This window comes from Bison bison, unplaced genomic scaffold (genome assembly GCF_000754665.1).
Source record: "Bison bison bison isolate TAMUID 2011002044 unplaced genomic scaffold, Bison_UMD1.0 scf7180017864134, whole genome shotgun sequence".
NCBI lineage: Eukaryota > Metazoa > Chordata > Mammalia > Artiodactyla > Bovidae > Bison > Bison bison.
This window is the reverse complement of record NW_011494706.1, coordinates 3,849,471-3,860,696: the sequence shown is the minus strand read 5'-3', so window position 1 is coordinate 3,860,696 and position 11,226 is coordinate 3,849,471. Positions and strand designations below refer to the sequence as shown.

Genomic DNA, 11,226 nt, shown 5'->3' with positions numbered 1-11,226 from the left:
GAGTTGGTGATGGACAGGGAGGCCTGGCGTGCTGTGATTCATGGGGTCGCAAAGAGTCGGACACAACTGAGTGACTGAACTGAACTGACTGAAAGAGTTCGCATGGTAAAAAATAGTAATACTATTGATAATAGTAGAAAAAGGAGGAGGAGGAAGAAGAGAAACAACTTTTCTTACATGTTTAATATTTTGCCAGGTATAGTTTTAAGCTCTTATATTGATTCAGCTACTTGAAAGGTAAGGATGGCAGTTTACTGAGCTGAAAGATGGGTGGAAACCCAAGTTGTGAGAACAGAGGTATCTGGGAGGCTAGATGGAGATGTCATAGTGAAACAAGGGGATAAAGGCTGAACCAGGAGACAAGAGAGAAATCGGAAGGAGGGAGTTGAAATTTGAAAAAGTTACAGAGGTTGGGAATTGGGTATGGAATCCAGAGTGAAAACAGAGTAGCTGATTTGAACTTTGAGGTGTCTGTTGTCAGGTAGGAGTAATTTGGCAGATGAGAAAAGAAATACCAGAGATGAAGTGATAGTGAATACCAGTGATAGTAAAACTGGAGACCCTCCAGCAGACCAAACGCTAAGATGCAGAGGAGGTAGGAAGATGAATGGAGCAAATGCAAATGAGAGAACGTGGGCGAAAGGAGTGTCACTGATGGCAAGCAAATGCAGAACACGGGCTTTGCTAGGAGGGGAGCTGGGGCGCAGTAATCAGCTGACTCCGCGTGGCTGGAGCTGGGGAGGGGCTGCCGTGAGTGTTCCTAAGCCAGGATGGAGTCGCGCTGTAGTTGGCTGGTGGGTAGGAGAACAGGGGGATGACGAGACGAGAAGGAGACATACACCTTGGGGTGGGTTTGATTTATCTACTTGACTCCTTGCCCTTTGTAAGTGAAAGAAACTGGCTTTTCTATGTGTGTGAAGTAAGTGAGCAATGATTAGCAGCAGGTAGCTCTGACTCTTATTTTCTTAAACTGAGAGCGTCAAACTTGCCTTTGCAGTGACCTGCATTAGCCCCAGGAAGCTCTATAACTCGTGTCCCCTGTGCCTTGCTCCTCGATTTGCTTTGTTTAATGTGCAGGGAGTTTTTAGTGGATGAGACTGGCAAGCCCCCCGGGGAAGCCTATGAAGTTCAGTGCTGACGCTGCATTTCGTGCCACTGTTTAAGCCATTTCACTCTGTGTAAAGGTCCATTCATTTCTGTGCACTTTCTAAAGCCTCAATGAGGTGTTCTCTTGAGATTTCTTATTCTCCCAGGGGTCAGTGCTTAAGTGTCTAGTTTGGAATAGATCCAAAAATCGGTAAGTGGAAGGTATTCTACCTCTGTCTTTTAACACTGTGCTTCTCCTGCCTTTAAAAAGTGAAGTGTTGTTGGAAACATCGCTATGTAGTTGGCTACATACTATACTGTAACAGTATACTATGTAGTATGTAGTATAATTCTTTTAAAATTCCCTTGGTGTTTTTGTTGTTATACTTTTTAAATATTGGCTTTGTGGCTGGTAACAGCAACTTAAATGACCACCATTATCAGACATTATCAGCGTTGCTGCTGCTGCTAAGTCACTTCAGTCGTGTCCGACTCTGTGCGACCCCATAGACAGCAGCCCACCAGGCTCCCCCATCCCTGGGATTCTCCAGGCAAGAACACTGGAGTGGGTTGCCATTTCCTTCTCCAGTGCATGAAAGTTAAAAGTGAAAGTGAAGTCGCTCACTCGTGTCCGACTCTAGCGACCCCATGGACTGCAGCCTACCAGGCTCCTCTGTCCATGGGATTTTCCAGGCAAAAGTACTGGAGTGGGGTGCCATTGCCTTCTCCGTATCAGTGTTAAGAAGACCTTAACCCTTCTTACATAGAGAATACAGTTTACATCCCACTATTGAATGAAGTCCTCAGGAAAATCGCAACAAATACAGGATGTTCCTATTACAAAGTTTGCGCCTTAAGGACCGTGATATATGCCTGAAGTCATGCTGATACTTTTGACAGGCTGGGAAAGGCAGAGAAAAGGGAATGTGGAGAGAGGGGAACTTAGGGTGCTTCTGAGACGTTGCCACTGGCTGTTTTCAGCATAGGATGACACGACTATTGCTGTAACTGTGGTTTTTCTGATAAGACATTTCACTTCTGACAGAAAAGTGACAATCGTAAATCGCATTGGCCCCCATTGAGGAAGAATATCTGTAAGTTCTCAGGTGGCTTCTGGGAGCAGGTTCTCATTTTCTCTTGTCAGCATTTTTGGTATTGAAAATTATTGGCAAACGGTATTTTAGTGGTAACTGTTACTTTTATCAGTTCTATGGCTTTTCTCTGGGGGGGAAAAAATATTAGCTCTAACTGCTTGAGTCCGTGTTCTTCCAAGTCGGCCATCAGTTTGGAACCAGAAAGACCTTCTTCCTTCAAGCAGAACGTTTCCTGCCTGCTGGCGTCAGTCACTGCTTCATTTCCTCAGGTTATATACCTGTCCTTCACTACCTCCTGGAGCTTGCTCAGGTCCACTGAGTCAGCGATGCCATCCAACCATCTCATCCTCTGTTGCCCCCTTCTTCTCCCGCCCTGAATCTTTCCCAGCATCAGGGTCTTTTCCAATGTGTGGGTTTTTCACATCAGATGGCCCAACTGTTGGAGCTTCAGCATCAGTCCTTCCAATGAATATTTAGGGTTGATTTCCTTTAGGATTGACTGGTTTGATATCCTTGCTGTCCAAGGGACTCTCAAGAGTCTTCTCCAACACCACAATTTGAAAGCATCAGTTCTTCGACACTCAGCCTTCTTTATGGTCCAGCTCTCACATCCGTACATGACTACTGGAAAAACCATAGCTTTGACTATACAGATCTTTGTTGGCAAAGTGATGTTTCTGCTTTTTAATACGCTGTCAAAGTTTGTCATAAATTTTCTTTCAAGGAGCAAGCATCTTTCACTTTCAAGGGATAAGAATAGGCATAAGAAAATTTATATCCTGCTTTCATTTTGCCACTTTTCTTTTTCATACGCCTGTTGGTTTCCCAAACCTTATTACACCTAGTGAGCCCACTTTGCTGTTTTTTCAGGTCTTTGCCGCTTGCCTCCACAGGTCTGTTCTTACTGACTAAAGCTTGTATTTCTTGACTTGAATTCATCTGCACCTCTCATGCAGAGCCTGCTGGTTCTGTCTTCTGCAGGTCTTTCCAGATCTCTGTCTCCCCTTCCTGTGCTAGTCCCTGACCTCATTCCATATCCAGTTCAAATTCCACTACTGAAAGCTCTCCTCATCTACTCCACCAGATCTATGTCTTGTTCTGCATCCATTGGCGATCAGCAGAGTGGAGTTCAGAGCATGGACAAGCTAAAACTGAGGTCCTTCTGTGTATGGACTTCAACTTGAACTCGGGCAAACTCCAAGAGATAGTGAGGGACAAGGAGGCCTTGCCTGCTGCAGTCCATGGGGTCTGCAAGAGTCAGACACGACTTAGCAACTGGACAACAACAAATGTATGGACTATACAGGGTTAGGTCTTGCTGAATCTCCTTTATCTGAATTGCGAAAAAGGCACTCGTAATAATATTGGTCTCCTTGGATGATTGTGATTAAACATGATAATACATGTGAAGCGTCTGGCACTCAGTGATCAGTGCACCGAGCTCTCAGGGAGCATTTCCAGCCACACCGCATGCTCACAGAGCTGAGATGTGCAGTCCTTGAAGGGAAGAATCTGGCTCTGCAGAGAATGCCTAGCACAGGTTAACTATTCAATGAGCATGTGTTGAAAATAGCAGAGATTGATTATCATGATGATGGTTATTATTATTTCTGCAAATCTTTGCCATCATATTATAAGAAAAAATGTGTGTGGTGGGACAGGAGGAACACAGGACACTCCCAGTGTGTATTTCATCTGAACGTGCCTAAAGGTGACTGCAGATTCTTGATTACCTTCTAAAGAGTGACAGGAAGCTCCAGGATTTTTCACTGCTTGTGGTTTTTTTTTTTTTTTGCTTGTGTTTTATATGTACATATAATGCACACACACACATATAAAAATATATGTATATATAAAGTTTATTTATTTGTTTAACTTTGACTGTGCTGGGCTTTCTTGGCGCGGGCTTTTCTTAAGTTGCTAGGAACGTGGGCTACTCTGTAGCTATTGTGTGCAGGCTTCTCATTGGAGTGGCTTCTCTTGCTGCAGAGCACAGGCCCTTGGGCACGCAGGCTTCAATGGTTGCAGTGTGTGGGTTCTGTAGTTGCAGCTCTCCAGCTCTAGAGCACAGGCTCAGTAGTTCTGACACGACCAAGCTGCACCTAGGCCTGTGGAGTCTTCCCGGATCAGGGATTGAACCCATGTCTCCTGCATTGGCAGGCAGAGTCTTTACCGCTGAGCCACCAGGGAAGCCCCACTGTGTACCTTTTAGGGCATTTTTTTTCCATCCCTCACTTTGTCATCTATTTAGAAGTATACTATATGTGTGTTTCATCATAGTTGCATACAAGTAGTATGCAAATGGATACTTGTGACATTTATGATTCGTTTTTAAAAAAATTTAGGAGTTTGGGTCGCAAAAGGTTCTTCATTTCTCGGTGCTTCCATTTTCTTAGTTTCCAATTGGGCGCAGAAAAGAGACATATGAATGATGGATAATTGGTGACAGTCTTCTCCAAATTCATTTTACTTGACATTTCTGGCACCATCGCCCCTAGGATCATCCTCACCGTTAACATGAAAACTCTTGTTCAGATCAATTTTCCCAAGAACTTGTCATAGTGTTATCTCCTAATTCATGTGCTCGCAAGCATTTTTTGCTGTGAAAAGGAAAAGTGCCAGAATAAGCAGAATTGCATTCAGTATGCAAATGAAAGTTTTATAGAAATAGGGTTGTACTGGAGATGAGATTAATTGTGACAGTTCAGGAGGAGTTTTACGGGAAAAGATGAACATGTTAGGTCTTCAGTGGCTGTCTTCCCTAATGCATATAATATTAGGCAAAATGAAATCTCCATGTGCCCAAGCTTGGTGGAGGAATGTTTATTGAGTGCATAGAAATTTGAGCAAGGCATGTCTCTAAGAGTTTATGACAGCCCATTTTCTTTTCTCGGTGTGAGGATGAATTGGTCCATTATCATCTAAATTGGAAGTCATGATGATGGTTCTTCTTTGAGTCTCTTGTTGTTTACTTGTTAAGAAACTTGTACAGGAAAATGTGTTATTCTGAATTAAGTTGCTATTATAGAATAGTCTTCCCCATGAACAGGGAAGATTTTATATAGGGGGAGATCAGATCTAACTTAATTTATTTGATTTTTCAACAGAGGGTAAGGTATACAATCGGTTACTACCCAGAAGTCCTGTTTTCAAGTTTGATTGCCTTTTGAATGATTTCTGCAGTGATCATACAGAAAAGTTACTTGTGTATATTCACTTTTTTTCTTCTTTTGCTCCAAGGAAACCAACATGTCTGACAAAAGTGACTTAAAAGCTGAGCTAGAGCGCAAAAAACAGCGCTTAGCACAGATAAGAGAAGAGAAGAAACGGAAGGAAGAGGAGAGGAAGAAGAAAGAGGTAAGTCCTGGGTGCTGTGCTGTGATCAGGGAAAAGGAAAACCACTCAGTTCCTAGGGGCTGGTCAGATGGATGAAGAGGACCCTGTGAAAGAATGCGTTTACAATACCTGCATAAAATGAGTGGTATTTACATACTTAGAACAGTAAGGTCACTGCCATCTATTGTGTACTGGTCAGGCACCACATAAATGGTCAATAGCATTTGGTCCAGAGACCTCCAAACCCCAGGTTTACCCCAGACTTGAACAGAACCCTGAAAGTGATCTACGATAGTTCTACTGTTAGAAATTCCTTCACCTTTCCGGGTCTCAGTTCCCTGTGCTTAACAGGGAAATAGCGGTGTGTTTATTTTGTTCAGTCATGAGGATGAAAAAAGTTGATCTTATAAAGCACTTAGCAATATCTGGGATATGTTGTTGTTCAGTCCTGTCTGACTCTCTGCGACCCCAGGGACTGCAGCATGCCAGGCCTCCCTGTCCCTCAGTATCTCCTGAAGTGTGCCCAAGTTCATGTCCATTGCGTCGGTGACATCATCCAGCCGTCTCATCCTCTGATGTCTTCTTAGCAACTCTGTCCCAGTAACCTGGGACGTAGTTACTACTTAATAAACGTTAGTGTCGAGCAAAGGCTTTTAAAAAAACTACCCAACCTGAACATTTTAGGAGGAAAATAGAAAAGGATGCTAGTGAATTGCCATTATTTCCTCAGTGTATGTATTTTTCAGAGTAGATAAGTATGATGGAATTGGTAAAGGGAAAGCTGCATTTTTCTCCTTTGATGAGGGAGTAGATAGGATAGTAGATACTGCTGTATGATACGTTACATCCAGCAGAGATTTTAGTGACCTCCATCCAGGCCCCTCTTTATGCCAACAACACAACAGAAGCCCAGAGGTGAAGTGCAGCTTTTCTGCCTGTCAGATCTGGAATACAGAACTCTTTTTTTTTTTTTTAAATTAAATCTTTAGACCATTTAATAAGCATACTATAATAGAAAAGCCACCCTTTCTTTTTCTTAATTTCTTTCACTATTATTTCTAAAGAAATTGTGATGTATGTTCTTTTCCTCTTGTAAAATATATTTTTTTTAAACTCCTTTGTTGAAGCATAGTTGATTTATAATTTTGCCAATCTCTGCTGTACAGCTCAGGTATACACAAACACACATTCTTTTTTATATTCTTTTCCATTATGATTTATCACAGGATCTGCAATATAGTTCCCTGTGCTAATCATTAGGACCTTGTTGTTTATCCATTCTAAATGTAATCATTTGCATCTACCAATCCCAAACTCCCAGTCCATCCCTCTCCCTCCCGCTCTCCCCTTGGCAGCTAGAAGTCAGATCTCTGTGTCTGTGGATTTGTTTCTGTTTTGTAGACAGGTTCCTTTGTGCCATACTTTAGGTTCCACATGAAGTGGTATCATACGGCATTTGTTGTTCTCTTTCTGACCGACTTCACTGGGTGTGATCATCTCGGCGATGATGAGTGTGATCAACACGTGACGCCCACACGTGTTGCTGCAGATGGCGGTGTTTCACTCTTTTCAGTGATGGAGCAGGAGTCGTTGTGTGTGTGGATCACATCTTCTCTCTTCATTCCTCTGGTGATGGATGTTTAGTTGTTCCCATGTCTTGGCTATTTGAATAGCGCTGCTCTGAACATAGGGGTGCATGCATCTTTTTGAATTATAGTTTTGCCCAAATATTTTCCCAGGAGTGGGATTGCTGGATCATGTGGTGAATTCTATTTGTAGTTTTCTGAGGAATCTCCTCATTGTTTTCCATGGCGGCTGCACCTACTTACATTCCCACCAGCAGGGTAGGAATGGAATCTGGGACTCTTAGTTCCCAACTAAATGCCTTTCTGCTATATCGTGTGTCTTTCCTATTATCTCAATCCAACAAATAGCTTATTTTTAATTCTCTGATTTGTTGTGGCGGTGTAGAAATAGCCCACATCTTGTACAAAAACCAGATGCCACATATATTTTTGGTAGCTTTCCAAGAAGGAAACTTTGTATAGTGTGGTAGTGCTATGTGTATAGAGATCAGACCTGCTTCCCTACTTTTATTTTAAGGGAAAAAAGAATGTATTTTGAAGACTTAGAAGCTAAGTGCTGTTTCACACTATAAGGCTGGGAGACCGAGGCAAAAAAAATCTCTAACAATTATTTTCCAGCAAAGTAAAACATAATTGTGTCCCCCTCTGACCTCCTGGCATCTTGCTTCTCTTGGTGCCATTATGCTTTGATTGATGCCATCGTTTATTTGTCCTTGACAGTGAGCATAATGTTTTGCCTTCAGAGATCTCTGCTGTTATATATGCAGTCTTGAGTGAAGCAGAGGTGAGAATTGACAAGGAACGGCTATTCATTTCCATGTGAAGCCAAAAGAAGCATTAAGTTATTATGCTCCCTTTCCTTCAAATGTCAGCACTTATTGTAGTTTTAAAGCACCTGTTATCCTTTACTAATCATCGGTTTCCTTTTAAACTGACATCCTAATATCCAACTTGAATTCCATAGAATTACCACGAAATGCCAAGTGGTATGGGAAATCTGGCTCCAAATTACGCTGTCTGCTTCATCCTTGTCATTTCACACATTTGGGGGGAGGAAATTACAGGCAAACAAGACTGATGGAAACAGGCCACCCTTTCTGTTCCTGTACCACATAGCTTTGCCTGGTGGGGATTTAGCTTTTATTCAACAGACAGAGCCTTGGCGGGTTGGGGACAGCACACTGTGGGGGGTGATGGTGTGCAGAGCACCTGGACCTGGGGCCTTCCCGGGCCTCCACCTCCTTTTGGAATTAAAGTTTTACATAGCCTTAGTCTCCTTGTTGCTAAACTGACAGGGTGGTTGAAACCTGACTCTGCTCCACGGTAGGTGCGTATGTGAGTCACTCTGCTGCTGCTGCTAAGTCGCATCAGTCGTGTCCGACTCTGTGCGACCCCATAGACGGCAGCCCAACAGGCTCCTCTGTCCCTGGGATTCTCCAGGCAAGAACGCTGGAGTGGGTTGCCATTTCCTTCTCCATGCGAGTCACTTGGTTGTGTCCAGCTCTCGGCGACCCCAGGGATTGTAGCCTGCCAGCCTCCTCTGTCCATCGGATTTTCCAGGCAAGAATTCTGGAGTGGGTTGCCATTTCCTCCTCCAGGGGATCTTCTCGACCCAGGGATTAAGCCTGCATCTCCTGTGTCTCCTGCATTGGCAAGTGGATTCTTTACCTGCCGAGCCATCAGGGAAGTCTATGGCAATAGAGTCCCAGTCTCCCCTCCCCAGAGTTTCTGGTTTGAAGTATCTAAATAGGGTCAGATCTGGGGATCATTGAACTGTATCATCCTGAAGGTCTATCCTGGCTTTCAGCCCTGACCCTTCAAGTCCATCTCCCCTGCAAAAGATCTTTCCTTGGGTCAGATTGTGATGACTTGGTTTGTTCAGGGAGTCCAGTGTTGTATTAATAAGACGCAGGCAGTAGAACTCTGGGTTAACACAGAGGCTTTCAAGCTTCACGTGGCTGGGAAACCTGGTTCCGCCCTTTGCAGGATGGCCTTGAACGGGTCTGGGATCCCTCTGCACTTGGATTCCCCTCTGTAAAATGGAGAGGAGAGTGGGTCTTTCCTCGGAGTTCTTTGAGGATCCAAGGAGGTGGTGCAGGACTCTGAAGACACAGAGGATCTGCTTGGTAAGAAACGGCTGAAACTCTGCTCCTGAAATGGCCCTCACACCCGGCCAGCAGAACCTGCAGACATTCATCAGCATCAGTGCTGGGGACTCCGTTTTTCAAAAATGACCCACTGTCACAGAGTCTTAAAATCCAAGGCCCCTAGTTTCCTGGGATGACAGCATTTTGTAGTTGAAAGAAACCTGGAAGTAATTTCTTCTGATCTTTCTTTTTCAAATGCTCTTTGGCCCCAGGGGCTGAGCCTCAGAAGTGATCCGACTTTATCTCCAGTGTCAGGAAGGACCCCCCATTCCAGCCAGTTGTCCAAATCAGAAACCCGGGGTCATGCTTTCAGCACCCCTTCTCCAGCTCCCACTGATCAGGGGTCCCAGACAGGCACAATGGCTCTCCCTGTTCCGTTTCATTTCCTTTCTCCCTAAATCCACATTCCAGCCAGCAAGGCTCGGCTTACATTTCACCCAATGGGCCAGGCTCTCTCTTGACAGGAGTTCATGAATATTCTCTCGCCTTGGCTTCCGCTGCTCTGTTAACCACATGTCTTTCAGTTCTCAGCCTGGACGTCTCTTCCTCTAGAAAGCCTTCTCTAATACCTTTCTCTAACCCATGACTGAGTTAGTCCTATGCCCTATCCCTGACCTTACCAAATTATTTAGCACCATTTACCTATTCATGTATTTTTTTTTTCCTCACTGAGCACAAGCTTTGGGGGACAGGGTTGTATTTTTCATCACGGAGTCAATGTCCAGCACAGATCCTGCCACATAGTAGGTCTTCAATAGAGGGGCACTTCCCTGGTGGGTCAGACAGTAAAAGAATCTGCCTGCAATACAGGAGACCCAAGTTCAATTCCTGGGGAAGATCCCCTGGAGAAGGGAATGGCTACCCATTCTAGTATTCCTGCCTGGAGAATTCATGGAGAGAGGAGCCTGGCGGGCTACAGTCCATGGAGTTGCAAAGAATTGGACACAACTGAGTGACTAACATTTTCACTTTTCATATAACTAAGGAGTGAGTGAAGGAATGAACAGCTAACCTGGGTAGGGTGGGTCTGAGATGCTGGTCACAGACATTCTTTCCAAGCACCTGCATTTTTTTTCTGTGAATTTCCTTGGAAGCTTCGGATCCTGAATCTGTGGGATGCTCCAGTTAAGGGTCGTTGTCATTGACTCTCTAGTTTAAGATTTTCTAGTTTTTGTCTTGTTTGTAGACAGTTAGAAATAGCCTTAAGCTTATGTTGGAGGAGGAAATGGCAACCCACTCCAATATTCTTGCCTGGAGAGTCCTGTGGACAGAGGAGCCTGGCAGGCTGCAGTCCACGGGGTTGTGAAGAGTCGGACACGACTGAAGTGACTTAGCATGCATTAAACTTATGTTTGTTTTTTTCAGCTTTACTTAGGCTTATATTTTGAATAAAACATGTTTAGAATAAAAAGGAAACAAAGTGCTCTTTAATTGCTAATCTGAGTGTCAGTGTATTTGCCATGACTGAAAACTAGTGTGAATTGGGACCACCCAGGTTGATTGTCTCCACAGAACCCAGGAAACTGTGTTCATGTATAAAATTACCACTCTCTGTGCCTTTGGATGTCAACTGCTTTCTTGGTTGTGCTATTATGGATGCAATCTGATTTTTAAATAATTATAGTGGCCACCATTTAAGATGCAGAGCCAATTTCATGAAAAATTGGCTTTAAAGCAATGAGGTGTGCTTAATGAGGCCACCCTGAAATTTTGTCCTGTCCTTGGCCTTCTGCTGAATTGCCACAAGGTCAGATGAGATGGTTGGATGGCATCACTGACTCAATGCACATAACTTGGGCAAATGCCAGGAGATTGTGAGGGACAGGAAAGCCTGGCATGCTGTAGTCCATGGGGTTGCAAAGAGTTGGACAAGACTTAGCGACTGAGCAATGAACTACAGGATGGACCGAGGTTTTCTGACCTGTCCTCGGGTGTTAACAACTCTGCAGCTGTCTTTAGAAAAATGACGAATCATTC

The 11,226-nt window shown here is 43.9% G+C and overlaps 1 protein-coding gene across 1 annotated transcript in view; it reads left to right on the top strand.

The window, feature by feature from the left end:
- DYNC1I1 (dynein, cytoplasmic 1, intermediate chain 1) overlaps nt 1–11,226 on the top strand; it is a 380,358-nt gene that overhangs the window by 38,837 nt on the left and 330,295 nt on the right. The window contains exon 2 of the mRNA XM_010839743.1: nt 5,421–5,537. Within this exon, the coding sequence (XP_010838045.1) occupies nt 5,430–5,537 (108 nt within the window). The 5' untranslated portion in view covers nt 5,421–5,429. The remainder of the gene's footprint in view (nt 1–5,420; nt 5,538–11,226) is intronic.